Genomic DNA, 19,411 nt, shown 5'->3' on the forward strand with positions numbered 1-19,411 from the left:
CAATCTCTCTCCTGGCTATGGTGAGTGGGGAGAAGGAAGCGTAGCTGCAAAATTATCAGGGAGGGAAGAATAGTATCCTACTATGTGGAATTTTTTTTTTTTTTTTAATAATATCTTGGGTATCTTTATTGAATAATTCTGATAAATAATTAGTTTTCTCTTAAACTATCAGTTTAAGAACTGTAAGCAGTTCTTAAACTGATAGTATTACTGACTGCTATTTTTAAGGTTGATGGTGTATCATGGGATATTTTTTGGTTTTTGTTTTTGGGTTTTTCTTTCCCCCCCACCTGGAGGTGCACAAAGCTGGACTTCTATAAACTCACTGGAAGAAGAAAAAAGATTGCTTACAAACTTAATCTTGGGGCTTCCTCTCTCCACTGGAAACTGTAACGCTTTTATCCCCAGTTGATTAAATAGTCCTAGTTTTGGCAACTGCAAATAGATTATGAAAGTCAAAGATGATTGGAAGTTCTGTTATATCTGGAAGCCCTATCTCAGGATTCTGAATTCACCTTTTTATCCTTTTTTATGCCCTTCATACTGAAATGTGGTTGTTTAATATCCTTTGAAGAAGAAACCTGTGAAAGCTTTAAGTATTTTCCTACCATAGTGAAGAAGGTAAAGGTGAATGAGGAAGCTAATGAAAAGGATCCTTGCATCAAAAGTGAGGGTGTTGTGACTGGGAACTCTAGTTTGTATTAATGAACAGTCAAAGAAAGTTCATGTATGTCTACAGTAAGAAGAATGCCCATGGGAAAAACCCCAAAAAAAGTAAGTCTTCCCCTTGGAATGAAAAGGTAGGTGGAATGAGTGGAAATTAAATGAGCATCTCAGAAAATTGCTTGTATGTGGGAGGCTTCTTTAAGAATTTGAAAATGTGAGATGTCGTGGAGGTTTTGGAAAGAAGATGATAAAAAGGCTTAAAAAGGCAATTAATTGGAGTGTAATGCCAGTTTAAGTGTTGGTCAGTGTAAAGGAGTTTGAAAGTAGAAGCAAATAATTGATACAGTGAAAACAAGCCTTTTACTTTTCATAATATAAAAGCGACTGAGGTTGCACAAGATCGAGAAAGGATTTTGAATTTTTACACGCATGGATCTGCTTTTTACAAGAAAGAACTAGTCTGTGAGTGTGTGACAATATGTATAGCAAGAATACAGTAAGCATATATGACTCAAACCTGCACAAGGAAGGCTGCAGATATGTATCACAATTTGGAAGATAACTTGTTGAAGCACAGATACAAATTGAAGCACTACCCAAAACTGGTAGGGTTAAGTGAGCTATTTCTTGTATCTATAGTTATTTGAATCCTCCTTCCACCTTTCTCTGAAGACTCACAGCATTCTTGGATTGGCTTACTGGGCTGGTTGAAGTGGAGATTGTTTTGGGAGCTGATATTTAAAGCCTTGGGACAGTTACTCTCTCTTATGTTGTGTACTTGGCATTTTGCTTTTTATCTGTGCCTCCAAATGTTGGGATGTGGAGGAGATACATCAATTTTCTTGACACTGGCGGAGGATTTCTGTCCTCCGTTTTATTTGCTGGTATGAAGCAGTCTGCTAAGGAGGATGAGAATTGGTTAAATTAATTGCTATAGGTCTACAAAGAGAATAAAAGCCTTTAAGCACATTAATGAAGCATTCTGGTGTTTTATTGATTGGGCTTTTGTTTATTTGGTGTGGTTTTTTTTAAATGCCCTAGCTTTTAGTACAAATAGCTTTTGCTGTAGTTGTAGGACTGACATATCGTTTGTTTACCTGCCTGGAATCTCCAGAAACAGGTACTGTTTTCAGCCCTGTAATAGCCCTGATTAGACAACAGCAGTGTTTTAACCTGGTAAGAAAACAAACTGCAGTTCTAACCAACCCATGAACATGGGTGATTAGGCTAAAGGGGTTCTTCTCCCTTTAATGCCGGGAATTGTCTTTAGTGCTGTTGATGCAGCTCCAGACTGAGCACTGAGGTAGATCTGGTTAACATAAAAAATTTCAACCAGTTCTGAGCCAGTTCTGACTGACAGTAGTGCCCTGTCAAAACAAGCTTTTGCCAGCTGCAGCAGTAGGGAGTTCTATATTACGTTAATTATTACTATACACATATAAGTTAGTCTAGAACCTGAAGATTAATTATAAAAGGTCAGAAAGAAAATACTTCAAATTTGTGTGATTTACTTTTTTTTTTTCTCGTCACTGGGAGCAAAACCATTAGAAATGCAACATGGTTCAGGAAATCTGCATGGAGTTGGAATGGTGATATCCTTTTAATGAAAGGGGAAGTCCTTAATTTGCAGAATGAGAGCTTTAAAAGTCAACTCTAGGAGACGGGAATAAGATTTTAATTTTTTTTCTTGCCTTTGTTGTTTGTTTACAGCTTGTATTTCTGCAAATAGGTGATGTTGCACTGTCTTTTTCAGGCCTGCTATGGGTGAGCCACTTGTATATAAGGAAAGGAAAGAAGACAGGTAGATAAAACTGTGCAAGATATGATTGTTTTGTGGTATATTAAGTCATTACCAGCAGCCAGGAGAAGTTTTGGGGCAATTGCTTGGTGAGTGCCACTTTCTGTGGAATTTCAAATGCAGTAGGGCTACTGGCAGGCTTAATGAGATGACCAGAGTCATTTATAGCAAAGCAGTTTGTGTAATTGGCCACATTCACTCCTGCATTATTACCTATGTAGTGTTGTGATTTAATATGCTCCTTCAGGTTTTCACTGTAGTCCTGATTGAAAGTGTTTATGTATTCTTGTATGAGTTGCTGAAAACTAAATGGCACCAAGGGGAATTACTACCATGGTGATTGTTTCCTTCACGATGTTGTTTTCTAATCCTTGTTTGGGCACTGTTACTAAACTTAAATATAGATCAGAGAGACATTTACTGGCAGGGTAAGGAGGGAAATGTCTGACTGAAGGGTGCTGTTTGCTTGCTTCTGTATTTGGCTACTTTGGCATCAAATAATCTTGGTGGGACTTTGTTGCAGGTAAGGAAGATGAGTTGAGAAGTTATATCTTGTAGTTTCTTTATTGTATAAGGCATTTTTCCTCACCCTGAAAACATCTGGATTTTCCTTGTGTCTGTTAAATGGATCAAATAAGTCTAAAGACAGGCAGTTTGAATTTTTTTGTTACTTGGGTAGCCTGCAGTGAAAGATCAGGGGAAAAAATAGATGTTCTTAACCAATAACATTGGCTACTTGTTTCATACACGTGCTATAAAAACAAATGTGAGTCAGATGAAACTGCTATTCAGAAAGGAATGTATTTTGTTATCCAAAAGGAAATAATCTTGATTGAGCTTTTAATTGCCATTGCATCATAATACTTAGTACACTTATGGCTGTTGAAACCTGGACAAGATAGTTACAAGACTCAAAATTAGCCTGGGGAGTAGACAGATTGACTTGAGCTAAAGGGTAACTTGGTGCTGGAGGATGACAAGCTTACTTCAAGTACACTTAACTTTAAGTTTTAAGATAGTGCAGAGTTCATCCAAACACACTTGGTTTATTTGTATTGTTTGTTTTATAAGTTGGTGTATCACATGACTTTGTTATATTTTGATTTACCCTTTTCCTTTTTGTTAAATCTTCATGGGGTAGACAAAATTACTAAAATAGAACGAAAAGAATGCTTAAATGCTGCATTTATGAAGTCAAGAAAGTACATACAGAGCCACAGTTTTCCCCTAAAATGAGAAGGAGTTTGGCGATTAAGAGCCTTGTGAACTTGGTTTGTGCTAGTGTTCTGGGGAGGCAACATGAGATGTGGTTTCTGGTTGGGGCATTATAGGAATAGTTTTACTACCAGGTTCAAAGATGTTATTGCCAGCTAGGGAGGTATTGATGAGGATGCTGAATAAATCTGAGACTGGGACATCTTGGCTCTTAAAAGCTAAAAGCAGCTTAATTTCTAATTCAGAACTGTGGACGATGTTTGTCCATGGAAGTGTCCGAAGCTCTTGAACTTTTAACTTAAATTTCATCTAAAATCTAAGTGTTTTTTTCATCCTACTCAGAGGTGCTTGGTGGCAGTTATATAAATAATTATATTTGAAACTGAAATAATCAGCCTCATTGCTAATTGCAAATGTCCACACTCAGGTGTTCAATCAGCTGCAGATGGTGTTATCTTATAAACAGGAAATGCACTTAAAACAGCCTATGCTAATGCTGGTTTTGAGACTGAGTCACACTGGTACCCAGACTTTGGTAAGGTCTTTCTGAGATCACTTTGAATCCTCTCACTGGCTTTCTGATGGAAATAAATTGCCAATGATTTTTTTTTTTTTTTTTTTTTTTTTTTTTGTATGGATATACTTCCCAATATTTTGCTGCTCTTTCAGAACAGGAAGATTCCCTCCGATGTATCCTGTCTTTGTTTTGGGAAAGCAGAAGAGTTACCTTGTTTTTCTGGTGAAACCAGTTCCTGTGTTTACATATGTAGCTGATCTTGACAGCAGAACTGCAGGTCCTCCAAAGCCACCACCCAGCTAGGTTCACAGGGACAGGTACTTACCCTAGCCAGCAGCCAGGGCTGCAAAATGACTGTAAATACAGCCTCTTTTTGTTCTATTATCTTCTCTTTTCAGACTTTCAGATTGAAATCCAAGTGATTAAAATGCCTTGACAAGTGTTTTTCTGTTAGTTTCCTCAGCAGGGCTGTGCTGGGAGAGGCTCTCTCTTTGCTGCTGACTCCAGTTGTGGAAATGTAGCAGGCAGGTAAGGCAGGTGGAAAGGGACAGCCAGCATAAAGAAAGCAGAATAAGTGCATGGCTGTTCCCCTCTCAAAGCAGGCAGAGATCTGTTGGGCATACAGAACCTTGTATCCCTTGCCTTAAAGTGCTTATGAAGAGCTGAGCTCTTGGTGGCTGGCAATGTACACATTTTGGGGAATTTGGGTGTACATGAAGCATGCCCTGATGTCCTGAGCTCCTGCTCTGGAGCTCAGCCTGAGAAGGTGTCTCAGTAATGCCTTGACTTGAAGCAGGGGACAGTGGCTGAGTTTTGTGTGAGAGTAGATTTGTCTCCATGCTGAGCTGCCAGGTGCAGATGTACTCTTCAGTCTGGTTCAGGGATTGTAGCCTTCAGTGATGCAGAGAGGAGGGGTGCTAGGCACTAAGTGCTTCTTTCCAAGCTGGTGTTTCCCTGGTGATAGCACTTTCCTCTGCTATTGCCTTTGGGACTTCTGTGAACTTGAAGTGATTTATGCTACTGCAGTCTGCTTCCTAAAATCAGTTTTGGTGATGGTGGTTTTAGATTGGAGCTGGGCAGTTCTTAAATGTCAGCGCTGCATAAGTTTTGTTTGCCCAATTGCTGCAGCATTTGTGTGCCTGTTCTGCAAGGCTAGGGTGTTTCAGCCTGTTTTCCAAGCTGGCATGCAAGCAGAGACTGGCAGAACGCTAGCTAGCACTGCTGGAGGGTGGCCAGAACCAGCTCAGAGCAAGTGGGTGAGGAGAGGGGGAAGCTGTAGAGGTTTTGGCCAGGGATTCGAATGGTTTGGAACAGGCTGCAGGCAGCTAGAGGAGGTATGTGTAGGGAGTGTGTGTCTTCTGACTTTACGTTAGCTTCATGCCTCAGTCAGTTTTAGTCTGAAATGGAGCATATGCTTTGCTCTGCACTGTACGTGGCAAGCTTGAGATTTTTATCTCCAAATCAGAGTTGTTATGAAAGTACATTGGCTTCACTGTTAAAGTGCTTTAAAACACTTGCTAGCAGAAAAAAAAATACTGAATACTACAAAACCATTGCTTCAAAATAAGCAGAGGATATTCTCAATCAAAACTCTGTTTTTCAGGAAAAAAAACAATATAGTACCAGTAATGGTAAGAGACCTTCTTATAATTGATAAGAAGGTTATCAGTTTGTTTCCCAAGCACCTTGTTGGAAACAAGCACCTTCAACTGAATCCTATTTCAGTGAAATGTGAAAATGAGGTAATTCTGGTGTGACCTTGAAGGAGAAATTTGTGAGAGTTCCTCACATGTTCTAAACTGATATACACTGTTACAAAATTCTTCCAGGTCTGTTCTACTGTTTCAGTTTTTTTTTTTTTTTTTTGTTGTTTTTTTCTTTTTTTAAGAGCATTAAAAATTTAATCTCTAACTGGTTATGCAACTCAAAGTTCTCTGAAGAAATATCTTTCATATTTTAAATTCTAATTTTCTTCTTGGGAAGGATGCCAGATTTAAAAATTCTTCACAAAAATGTTACCTTTGTTATAATTATATAACCTGATATTAGCAGCGTAGTATTTCATAGGATTTTAAATTTTCTTGTCTGTCAAAATCATAATTGTAACAACTTTAGTTGTGGATTTTCTAGGCTGTTTTTCAAGCCATGCTCCACCATGTTTTGATATTCATACTTATATAGGTGAAGCTCAATGAGACCTGCATTCCCACTCTTGGAAGGACACTGTGTCTGGTGAGGTGTGGGAAATGACCAGGTCTTCTGTGAGCAGTATTCAATCAAGTTCATTTTCTGTCATGGTCATATTCTGTCAGCAGAACTCAGCCCACTTCATCTTCTACATGGGGAAATGCTTGTGATCAGGTCTCCCTGGTCAGTAGTTGATCAGAACTGCTTTTCAGGAAAACAGGCTTTCACCATGTCAATGCCAGGTCAGTCCTGGCTTGGTGAGACTAATGTCCATCTCACTTGGTGAGAGCTGGGCTACTCCTGTGGGACACAGTGCTTTGATGTGTTGTACCCAGTCTTCAAAATAAATGGAAATAGTCTTCCTTTCAGAAGCACCTCATTCAGTCACTTTCTTGACACTGGATGTCAGATGTTTTCTAAGTGGGTGCCCAGTATTTCAGCAGCTCTCTGTAATGAAATAGTTCTGAGGAGTTTCTTTCTATGTGGATTTTTGGAAGCTCCTGGTGTTAGTGGTAAGTCATAATCTGTCTGACACTTCCAGTGTGCCTGCCTGTGCATATGTGAGAACTAGTTAATAGTAACACTCATTTTCGGATAACTAGGGACCCTGTCTTTAGCCTTGTTTTTGGGTTTTGTAGGCTTAAAAAACTACCCCTCACTCCCCTATTCACACCAACCTTCCCCACCTCCAACCAAACTAACCCTTGGAAAATACAGTATCTGGAGTATTTGCCAGTGACCTGTATTTTAATATCCCTTTCTTTAAATTATACATACTGTATTTCCAACAGAAGAAAGACATACTTTCACCAAAGTTCTTCTGGATGGCACTGGAGGAGAATGCTGCTGTTTATTTCCTGCTCAGTCACTAAGAAATGCTAGAGTTCCTTTCTCCTTCAGCCTCCAAAGAAGAGGAGGGGCTGGGCTGGCCACAGGAGTGGGGATAAAATGGCCTTAGAGCATAGCGCTGTGCCTGCCAGTGCTTATGAGACTCACCTCTCCACAGGTAAGAGTGAAGGAAAAAAGCATATAATGAATGTATAGCTCCCTAAACATTTTCCCCTCTCACTGTGACTAGGAGCTTGTTCACATTTCCTTGAGAGCAGGGAAACTTTTGGAAAGCAGGCTCCTAAGGAATACAGTGGCTGAGCAAACCCTGGCAACAGTTGCTTGGTTTCTTTTTGTTTTTTTTGAATTGGTTGACATGCCTCTCCTGACCTATGAACCAAATACAACTGTGTGGATAAGCAGATGTGATCAAATATCTCCTTATTTAGAAACAAACAAACCAAAAACTCCCAGACACACACAGCACCCCTCCCAAAACCAACAATAGTGAAGCAAAGTGGGCAGTATACTGTACACAGCACAGTAAGTCACCCTAAGTAACGTCATGTCTTCAGGTCCTGTGAGAGGTTCTGTCTTTGTATAAGTTAAATGCTTCTGTCCTTCAAGAGAGAAAAGAACATTAGTCACTGCTAGTAAAGCTTTTGAGTACTCAATGATTAAAAATTGTTCCTAAACAAATTTTTTTGGATTTTGTCAAGAAGTGGTTAGTGAAAATAGATCACTGTAACAGAGTGGATCTTGATTGTTTACGTGTGTTTAGGTAAACTGAACCAGTCTGGCACTTCCAACATACAGCACTTCCAACATAGTGCTTGCTGTCAGGAGAAGTGGGAAACTGTGCCCTGTAACTGCAAAAAGGCAGACTGCTAGTCATGTGGATGTGAGCTTTCACTGCAATTGTGTTCCTAAAAACAATCTGTGATTCGATTTATCTGTTTGTGGTAACTCCTGCAATGCTATATCCAGCTTTCAAGAAGGACACTGAAAATGAGAGGATTCAGAAAAGCCACAAGAATAAGTCTGAAAAAGAGCAATCTTTTTGCTTCTTTGATTTAAGAAGCTTAATCCCTGCCTCAGAAGGAGATATGGAGTAACTTGCTTACAATCTAAAAATAATTTACAAAGATAAAGTTAACCAAATATACTAGCAGAACTATCCATAGGTAGGATGGATTTTTCCATCCAGAGCGACTTTTCATTTAAAAAAGTAAAATACATATTTTATTATTTTCCAAAGAGAAATTTGGTCATTGCAGCTCTAGTTTTAAGGCTGGAGAGCTGTGGCTTGTGTATTATAGATTAGATTGGATGATTAATGAACTTTTGTGGACTGAAGAAATGGCTGGAGTGGGATCAAGATTTCTGTGATGGAAAGGCTTGTCAGACCTGGCACCTTTTTCAGATGAAAGATCATCTCAGTGTGCCATGGTAAGTGTTCCTGTGTTAATAAGGGAGGCTGCCTGAATCTGTCTTGGAGGATGTGAAGTCCAAGCTTGTCTGCCTTACACTGTTAAATGAGGCTTTTGTCCAGGGTTGTTAACTTGGTTCTCATCTCCCCTAGTGAGGCTTTAATCTCACTGAAAGTGGGATCTTGTTATGTTTTGTTTAGTGGTTTGTTGGGATTTTTTGGGTGGGTTTTGGGTTTATATTTTTCCCTACTGTATCAGATAAGTTTAAAGAATACTTGCAGTATAGAGGAGTCTTGTATAAAATCCAGACTTCTCTCTGACTGGGTGTAGTTCTTCTGGAGGCTTTGTTCTTTTTCTTTCTCCTGATGCTAAGAAGGGTTTTATATGAATTTGAATGGGGAAGAAATTGTTATTCAATAGAAATGCAACAGCTTTTGCCAGAATATTTAATGTTTGTTTTAATATGCTAATGTAAGGGTAAAATATACTTTTATCCTAATCTTACTAATACCTCTAAATTTGTTTTTGACCACGTCTATAAGCTTCATAGGAAAGTACAGGTCTTTGGGGAATAGTCAGGTGCTCTTTTAAGGTGGATTTGGAGTTAGTGGCCTGGATTTACTTGTTGTTAGACAGAGGAACAAAGCTGTAAGTTCTGTGGGCCATATTTTGATGGTTAAGTGAGGCTTCTGAGCATAAAAGAAATGGTAGCTTGGGCAGCTTGCTCATTGACTTGTTTGATTCTGGGACCCTGAGCCTGTGGTAATAACTGATACAGAGACTGAAGCTCAGTGGGAAACATCTCTTGAAATCAGGTGATATGAGAGTTACTACCCCACTGGTGAGGTCAAGTTACCTGTGATCTCAGCTGTTGTATTCATAGCTGCATGTCACAACTATAGATTGCAAATTGTCAGGTTACTTGGGTTTTGTGGTGTCTCAAAACAAAACAAATGCAGAATTATTGCTGTCATTAGTGATTGTTAAAAAATGTGCACACCATTCTGTTGAAGTTGATTGCTTATTTGCATGCTTAGTGATATCTGCAATCAAATAATTTCCTAATGATTAGGGTTTTTGCTCTACTCCTGGGAGAAGGTGTTGCTTAATTTTCCTCTGCAGTTTGCTAAATGGCTCAAATTGTTTGCAGTGGCTACGCTTAGAAGATGTTAATGTGAAGGGAAGCTGTTTTTTTTAACAGGCTTCTGTCCTATAAATAACTCAGCTTAGTTCTATTTAAGTTTACATATTTTTTTCTGGACATGACTTTATATAGCTGAACCAGTCCATTTCCAAACAAGGTATGAGAATTATTTGGTTATGTGTCTCCAATATCTAGTTGTTACATAACTGTTTTCTGTAAAACTTTCTGATTGTCACTGAAAACAGTTTTCTGTTTATGCTATTTTACAGGTTTCTGGTATATTTTGTGGTTTCAGATGAAAAATGCTAAGAAGTTGTTGGCTGCACTTAATAATTTCTTTGGTGATTAAATATAGCATAACCGTAAATGCCTAAGATTATCCTCAGGCCAAGTGTTTGCCTGTTGACTTGTAATTAAACTTAGAAATTTGTATGTATTAAAAGCAAGTTTCTGTTTTCATCTTGTGAGTGCCCTGCTACAACCTGTTTTATGCCTTTCCTCTTTTAATATTTGGTGCTAGATTTTGTAACTCGGAGGTGACAACCTGCTTGAAATGCTGCCATATGTTGGACATTATAGTAGTGATTAGAAGAGATGATCTATTCATAGAAATGTCTTATTTTCTTCAGTTTGAGGAAGTTGAAATTGCCAATAGTGTTAAAATTGCCCCTTTTGTTTCCCAAGTCTGTTGAAGGATCTCAATCACCAAGCCACCTTGGTGGTAAAAAGTAGGTAAAAGTGCATATTTAAGTGAGCTAATTTTCATGCAAAGTAGGGAAAAGATAAGTTTCAATGTGCTTACATTTCTCTGCTGATTAGATAAGGATTCAGAGCAGATTCTGCATAAGTGTCCTAAGAGCTCAGTAGAAATCTACAATTAATAAGGATTTATTGTAGTCCAGTCACTCATGAAAACACTTCTAAATGCCAGCAAGGGTTTCTAAGACAAGCTGTAGCAAGTTTTATGCTCTAGAAAAATTTCAGTTCTAAGTAAAACTCAGTGTCCTGAGTCTGGATTCTTGGAGCTGTTGAATTGGCTGATTCAAGCACCGTTATAAATGTATCTGTAACCTTGTGATGCTCCTATTTTCTTTAATTCCTTTTGTCTTACAACCACAAAAATGCTGAACTTAAGCGTAGCTCTTAAGTCTTGTATACATCATATTGGAGAAACTACATTTCTCCTAAAAATATTGCTTCCTAAATCATGATTTCACAGACTGTGACTTTCATTTTCCTCTCATGACAGACCAATTCTTTTATTCCCTATATGCTGGCATTGGCAACACAAGCCCAGATTTCAGTCAGCTGAGGTAGGACTGTGTGTAAACCATAGGGACTCTGGAGCTACAGGTGGAAACTTGACAGGTGTGAGTTAATTTTTCATTGTTCCCTATATCTCTTTCCAGAGTAATTGCGAATAACTCAGTTTCTTCAAAGAAGCGCAGATATTGGATGCCTTTTTTGGATGATCAATTAAAAGTGTGCATTTTAGGGCAGGATGTTGCAAGACAGGAAACCATAGCCCACCTACTTCAGCAGATTAGGTGCTTTTCAAGAATTTTTTTATAATCACAGAAATAACAGAAATATAACTGGAGGCATTACAGTTTAGAGGAGACATGTCTAACACGTTCCTCTTCAGCTACACCTAAAGCTTTCATGTTTACTTTTCTCAGAAGGGGAGGGGTGGATGTATTTTCTGTCTCTGTCCCTTGCTGCCTTTTTGTATTACAATGCTCAGAATATCAGTGGACAGCAAATATGTACTGAAACAGAAGTCAAACATAGACTTTCTTTTATTCATGGTAGTAGAAGGTAAATTGACTTATTCTTTAAAAGCTGATCTGTGTCAGGGCAACTTTGCTCTCTCATGTGCTACATGCACTTAAACACTTGCCTTTGAGATTGCACTTGTGTTCTTGAGGCCTAAGAGCTCAGTTCTCAAGTATAAGATGCCAGACTATTGTAGGATGTAAGTGTTGAGTGGTGTTCAGGGAACATTTGAACTGCAAGAAGCAGGAATGTCCTCAGTGAAAAAGAGCAAAATATGGGAATCTTGAGGTGGTGGGAGCACTGTAATTGCTCTAGTTCATAGAAAGGCCATCAAGCTGAAGATAAATCTGATTGTGTCCTGGGATTTTTTTGGATAAGCACAAACATAGTGAAAGGGTAGTGGCCAACTAACATGCTGCAGGAATGTGTCAAGAGTGAGCATGCTGCAAGGTCATACAGTCAAAAGTGGTTCTTTGCCTCCTTTCTTCCTTCTTCCCCCACCCTAAATATAAATAGCAACTAATCTTATGGTGGAGATGGGTTTAATGGTAAATGTCAAGTTTTGGAGTAATACAGATGGTCAAGTAGAGAATAGCATCCATGTTCTTAAGATCTTTAGAAAAGTTAAAAAAAAGTGTGAAAAAGGCTTTTGTAGTATATTTATACCTGGTTCTAGGAACACTTAAAAGTGATTTCTTCCTGTAATAGCTTTAGTCCAGTTGAGTCATGGCCTTATACAGCATTTAATTAAGACTGCTTCTAAAATAAGTGTCCAATATCTGTTAAGAAAAACAATATGATCCTCTTATAACTGAAAATGAGAAGCAGGACTTCTATACAGAATATTTCCTGGCGAATGTGCTAAAGCTCTTCATTTGAATGGGAACAGGAACATTTGTTTATAAAAGTAAGGAGTTAAAGTCCATTGAGATAGTCCTCTTTGCTGTGGGTTTACTGCCCAATTTGAATCTTACAAAAATCATAGACAGTGATTTTTTTTTTTTTTTTAAATGAGGTGAACTGTAGAACATTATTGATTTCTCGAGGTCGGGATTGAAGGCACTTGAGACGGCATTCCACTTTCGGACTCGGGTGTTTATTATTTCTTATCTATGTTACAGTCTCACAACCTCGAGTTTGGCAGCTTTTCATTAGCAAGAAACAAAATGGCTCCGATGTATAGTTTCAAGGTCTTTTAAGGTTGAACTAAAACTAAACTGCCCAGTTAAGAAATGACACCTAGATTATTTTCCCTTTTAACCCAATAACTGATCTCTCATAGTCTGCAATGCAGACCTTTCTGTCCAATCACAAAACATCACCCAAAGCCATGAAGAAGAAGGAAGAAGGAGGTAAAGAACAACCTGCCTCTGCCCTAAAACCTCCATCTTGCTTAAGATTTATTTCTATATTCTAAAATCCCAAACTCTAAGTTTTCCCCCCTGTGATATTACATGCTTCTAACCAACTACACACGTGTAATCCCAGTGCTATTAATCAATTTCAAAAACCTGTTCCACGACCTCAGGTCAAATGCAGTGTTCTCTTGAGGGTCTGTGCCTTTAAGCACAGAAAGTTTAAAATTCTCAGCATCCAGGATTCCAACAGAACATGACAGAAAATCAAGAAGTGATGGTGATGATGCTATCCATTCTTACTGGAGGAAACTATTACCTTTATTCCTACAGGTCTAGTTACAGCAACTGTTGAAAAATACAGTGCACTGTAGTATTCCTGAAGTGGTACTCCAAGCAGACACTGATGTTCTCTGTTGTGTCCTTGTGTTCTATTGGCCTCCGTGAAGGCTTGATTTTTTTTTTTTTTTTCCTGTCACCTCTGTGTTGTGGCCTTGCTGTCTTTTCACTTACTCTGTGCTAGAATATTTAGTCCCAGAAGGGCTTTCATCACCTTAGGGGTGGAGCAGGTTGCTGTCATAGCACTGTAATGTCTTGTGACTGGCATCTGGCTTGATACAGGGAATAGTTTGGCCCATGCCAAATAAATATTCTTACATAAGTAAGCATAAAGTTACAGTGATGATCACATTTAGATACCACCTATTCTTTATTGCTCTTCTGAAGTTCATTTGTTCTTCAAGATAAAATTACACATTCAGTATGAAGACAGTTGATGGCTGAAAATAAATCTGTTTGCATAACCTTTTACTGTTCTTTGTTGCAGCTCTCAAGTTCCACTTACAAATATAGGAGTGAGGAATTCAAGAGACAGTTTTCTCATCTGCCAGACTCTGAGAGACTCATAGTAGGTAAGAAGTAATCACAGCAAAAGTCCTTGTCTTCTGTTTGGTGACTTTAGATTACAGTCATGTCAAGGCATTTTGTGTTTTTTATGGCAAATTCTGACTACAGGTAATCACTCCCTATTCTACTGTCTTTGAACTAACATGAGATAGCTTCAAGGAAAGCCAGGTCCATACTCTCCTCTACTGCCTGCTTTTTCGGGGGAAAAAAAAAGAAGAAAAAGGGATGTTGTTTCTGAGACCCTGTTAACTAGGTAGATCATCCTTAGCAAAAACTTCCCCCTTGCTTCCTGGAACTAATACCCTTGCCCAAGGCACCTTGATTAATGTGACTCCTGGGACTGAGTGACATGTGGGTGGTTGTAATTTAAAACACTGTTTTTCAGATAAATGGGAGAGGAAAGAAGCCCGTGTCAGAGAATATCAATCTATGATGCATAACTTTTCTCAGCACTGAAATATTCCTTTTCCATCTCTGTTTCTTGCCAGTGCAGAATTCAAAGAAGGCAAGCATGTAACCCAATCTCCTTTGCATAGTGATGCACCTTATTCCCTCTTTTATCACCTGCCTGTGTTGTATTTATGTAACAAATACACTGTATATTTTCATACAAAAGTGGCATTGTGACTGTTAAAAGTTCATTTCTCTTTTTATGCAACTGTCCTGGTTCAGGGCAAATTTGGGGAAAGAACCCCAAAAGGGTTCCTTTAGGAAAGCAGACTCAATTGGCCCCTCCCCCCAACCAGTTCGGGAAGGATGCCTCTTTGGAGGAAAGTGGAAAAAACCTGTTTATTAAACAAGCAATCTTAAACAATATTAAACAATAAAACTTCTTGCCACTCCAAGAGAGAGACAAACTCAGAAAAATCCCCCGGGTTGCTGCTGGGCTCACTCAGTCTCTGCTCAGTCCCTCTGGCGCTGCAAATGCCGCGGCCCAGGCCCGGCCTGCTGGGCCACAGGGGCTGCTGCTGCTGCTCTTCTGGTGTTCAGTCCAGAGCAGGTCCAGAGAAAGGGAAAAAACACAGTCCAGGGAACTTCCTTGCCTCAGCTAGCTAAAACTAACTAGAAAAAGCAAAGGAGAGCTCTCTCTCGCTGTCTGTCCATTCGCAGACAACACAGTCCAGGAGCAGGAATGTGGAGGAGGGAGTGCAGTTCTTGAAAAACAAACTCCACGCTTCTTCACCCCCACCACCCCTTCACTCCTGGAACAAGTCTTAAAGGTGTAGAACTTATTATTCAACATAAACATGGCAGACTATTGGGGATAAAGGCATCATACAGTCAACCTAGGACAGCAACTTTCAAGGAAATTAATATTGAGAGGCTGTTTAGTGTATGCTTGCAGCATGCAAAGCAGCAGCTCTGAAGCAGTTAAATCCCTGTGTCTTTTTCCAGCCTCAGGAGGCAGTTATCCTCTGAAACGCCTTATACATTTTTAAAATACTTCAGTAGGGACGTAAAACAGACGGAAAGGATATTACTTCAAAGCATTGTTTTGATGTTTCTCTTTATGCTGGATTGATGCAGAAAGCCATGGAGCAAACTCTGAAGCACAGTTTCAAAGAGACTGCATAGGATTTAGAGAAAGATTTAGTAATGGGTTAATCTCAATCTGTTCCATCAGAAGCAAAGCCACTACTTTCATATAATTTTTTTTTTTACCCCATAAAAAGCAGTGTTTCCTTGAAAGGACTTTTTGCATCCTTCAAGCAAGGAGCTCTTCCTTTGCTTGGTGTAGAGAAATTTGGTACAGGCTTTACAGTGCTCCAAGAAGCAATTGCTTGCTGCTGTACATTAAAAGAATTGTTGCTGCTTCTGTCTTTAAAACAGCTGTTAAAATAAGCAGCTATTCCTGTATAATGAGCACTGTATATAAAGATTATATAAAATATTATTAAAATTAAAGGAATTACTTAGACTGTCTAAATGGGTGCTTAAAGGAGTGCTATTATAATTTACCTGAAAATGTTGTTTTCAAACAGCATATTAAGTTACAGGTTCTGAAAACTTAAAAGGAGAAATGCTAATCTCTTCTGTTTGTTTTGGTATTCTCTTTTGTGTAGGTAGATCAGCGTGGAGTTGCTCATCAGTTGCCCAGTGATGACCTTTATAGGTCTAAATCCCTCCTAAAAAACACAAGTCAGATGGAAGCTTCTTAGTCATGCTTTCCTCAAGTCCTTAATGTCAAACTCCTGTTGCTTTCCTCTGTCAGCATTTTGGTATCTGACTGTTCTCAAACATGTACTTAGTTCTTTCAATTTAACCTTCTCTAGTTCTACATGTAGTTACATCTCCAAGGGTTTGTATACATGCCTCATTCTTGTTACAAGAAAATTTATTTCCAGTTGATCATTTGAGGAGGAAAACGCTAGAGAATTTTAAAAATCATAACAAAAGCTTCTGTAAATGCAGATTTAGTTTGAAGTTAGGATGCTGGGGACACCTGAACTTCTTGATATTTGAACAAGAACTGTATTTATTATGTTCTTGTAGTACACAAGATCAAAATTCTGGCTCAGACAATACTATGTATAAAGCTATTAGGTACTTCTAAGGGTAAAATCACTAATATATATTGAATCAACACATACATTCTGCATATTTTCTACACATTAGGTAGCCTTCTTTAGGTTGGAGCTCTCAAAAGTGGTCCATCTTAATTATCTAGCAGCAGTACTTCTGAAAATTCCTTCTGTATGATTCTTCAGGCTCTGAAACTGGGAAAGCTGAGACTTTTAAGAAATGCAACTAAATCCTCTGCTCTTGTTCTTAATTAGCAAGTATCTAATAATGGGTAGGTATAAATAGCAGGTATCTAATAATTACATTGTAGATGAAATCTGTTTCTCCATAGGGGTGTTTCAGTCAGAGACAGAATCATAAAAATGATAGTCAACCTCAGGAAATACCCCCTGCCTCAAGAACTGGATAGCTTCAATCTGCCTGTTAGTGTCTCACTCTGCAGATAGTTTTAGCTAGTGATAGGATCTGTTTAGTAGAAAACCATTATCTTGTAACAACACATGAACTACTGTTATGTAGGAGTTGACAGTATAATTAATCTGTTGTACTATAAAATGTTTTTGTGTTCTGTTGTTTAGATGCTTTGAAGTTTGGCTAATGAATACTTCTCCCATGTACTCCTGGTCTTGCCTGACACCTCTTCTCTGAAAAGCTAAGATAATGCACAGAGGCCGATAGACAGAATGCTGTCCTTACATGGATGTACTATCAGCTCTGGCTTTGGACTATTCCCAGAACAATGGTCTTGGGTGCAAGCCGGTACAAGTCTGCCTCTGTAGACTTTTTAAAAGTGAAAGAAATTGCTTTTTATTGTATTGTAATACCCCATCTCATTTTAGTTAACAGGGTTGGGTCAGCTGTGCTGCAGTCAGTGGGTGACTCTTGCTCTTGCTCTCTGTACACAGATTACGCCTGTGCGCTCCAGAGGGATATCCTGCTGCAAGGACGCTTGTATCTCTCTGAAAACTGGCTCTGCTTCCACAGCAACATTTTCCGATGGGAGACCACAGTAAGATCTCTTAGCTCATTTGAATTCCACCTTTTCCTTGTTCTATCCTATCAGGTTATAGGATTAGAGTCTCTCTGATCTCATCCTGTCAATCTCATACTAGTAACTCTGGGCTGTGAAGAAAAAGCCTGTATCCCCAAGTGGAAATTCAAATCCATTATGTAAAATAAGAGTAGCAGCAGTGGAGGCATCTGAATGCTGAAGTAAGCCTGTTCAGTCTGTCATTCAGCATAAGAAGTTTAGGAATTATGCTAAAGCTGGCTTTTTACATTTCTGGATGACAATTTGCCTTTCCTTACCATGCAAAGTTGTCCTATAAAGGAATGTAGCACGTAACCTCCTACTGTAAATCCTGAGACATGACATGGTATGTGGTGTTGCCCTGTTCAAGAACTCTACAGCATTGAATCTTACTTGATTTAGCCTTACATGTAAATATCAGCATCTAAGAATAGCTGAAGGGAATTGATAAGTGACTTCTGCAAGTTCTCATATTGTGGTCTGTGGCTTTTGAACAGTACCAGCAAAGGTAGGTATTTGTGATATGTTGGCCTTTTATTTCTGTCAGATTAGGTTAATGAGTTCAAATTTATTCATTCAAATAGTTGTTGCGTCTGCTGTAGGACTTGCATGAAGCAGTGAATAAGAAGGGGAAGATAACATAGCAAACAGAGGATGAGCATGTCAAAATGTTCTGTGAACTATGAGACTGCTCATAACTTAAGTCAGTATCTCACATTTGAGTGCGCTGAAATAGACAGGACAAACAACAAATAGCTTCTGTATTTAAGACCATGAGGGGTGTAGAAATACTCAACTGAAAACCAAGCTTACTTTTGTCAGATGGATTTGATGATTGAATATTTCTTATTTTAGATGTGAAATTAATTAAAAAATAAACCCCTTGGAATGATACCCTTGAATATATAAGCTGTTCAAAGACTGATTGGTTTTTTTTTTTTTAAATCCAAAACGGCATACATCCTGGTAACCTGTTTATGCCTGTCTAGCAGGGTGATATCTTCAGCAATACCTTCAGGCAATCTGAGCTCATCAGCTACAGTGGTAGAGCCAAGTTTGGGACCTCATTAGCAGGCTATGTTGCAAAGAGAGAGGGAGTAAGAAGAGAACTTCCTGCTCACACAAGAAAAAACAAGTTAGAGCTGTATGTTCCTCTTTTCTCTAAGCTGAATGGCAACACAGCCTTATATTCAAGAGAAGAGGGGGTAGGCTGGAAGGAAGTAGCTTCTTGCAGTCAGTCAGACCATGTTATTCTAAACAGAAACATTTCAGCTACTAATATACAAGTCAAACATGCCTAGGCAGGAAGAATTTTTTGCAGTGACTAGACTGCAAATAAAATTTTGAAAATGGACAATATTGTAAACTTCTGTGAGATAACACAGTCTATTATCTGATCTCTCTCATCTATGTCCTGCTTTATGTATTTCTGATAATACATAAATCCCAGCATTCTGATTAGGAATGACTTTCACATCTGTGATTTGTGTTTGGTTGGGATTATGGCTGGAAGAGTGGAAGAAAAGCAGAAAGAACACTTACTTCCCTAGTACTAATGTGAAAGAAGAGGAGATGACTTAAGTCACCTCACTTCTACTTTGAAATGCTTGCTGTTAAAGCAGCAAGTGGAGACAGTACTTGCCTTTATGATCTCATCTTAATTGCATCCCAGGGTCTGGGGTTAGAGTTCTTCTTGCATGTTCTGTAACTTCTAACTTTTTAGTCATAAGTTATTTTTAATACGTCTTATTAAATATGTTTCTGCTTAGATTTCTATTGCTTTGAAGGATATCACTTTCATGACAAAGGAGAAGACTGCTCGTCTCATTCCAAATGCCATACAAATAGCAACAAAAGGAGAGAAGGTGAAAATCTGTTTTCAAATGCATTCTTGATAAATGATAGAGTCCTGAACACAGCACTTGTTCTAGTCTATATTTTCATAAGTAACTTCCCTGTCACATTTTTAAATGTCATTGGGATTAGAAGGCAGACTTAGGTTTGGTCTCTGTGCATGTTTGCTTGATAATTCCACT

The 19,411-nt window shown here is 38.7% G+C and overlaps 1 protein-coding gene across 7 annotated transcripts in view; it reads left to right on the plus strand.

Moving 5' to 3' along the window:
• Positions 1 to 19,411, plus strand: part of GRAMD1C (GRAM domain containing 1C) — a 52,579-nt gene that overhangs the window by 4,274 nt on the left and 28,894 nt on the right. For 6 of the 7 annotated variants that reach the window (XR_012054330.1, XM_030265725.4, XM_030265733.4 and 3 more), the window contains exons 3-5: positions 13,743 to 13,827; positions 17,251 to 17,354; positions 19,145 to 19,240. Coding sequence is in view for 6 of the 7 variants with exons in the window: in XM_030265725.4 (XP_030121585.4) it covers positions 13,743 to 13,827; positions 17,251 to 17,354; positions 19,145 to 19,240 (285 nt within the window). In the remaining variant the exon portion in view is untranslated. The remainder of the gene's footprint in view (positions 1 to 13,742; positions 13,828 to 17,250; positions 17,355 to 19,144; positions 19,241 to 19,411) is intronic. The other variant, XM_072925161.1, reaches the window with a different exon arrangement.

This window comes from Taeniopygia guttata, chromosome 1 (genome assembly GCF_048771995.1).
Source record: "Taeniopygia guttata chromosome 1, bTaeGut7.mat, whole genome shotgun sequence".
Lineage (NCBI taxonomy): Eukaryota > Metazoa > Chordata > Aves > Passeriformes > Estrildidae > Taeniopygia > Taeniopygia guttata.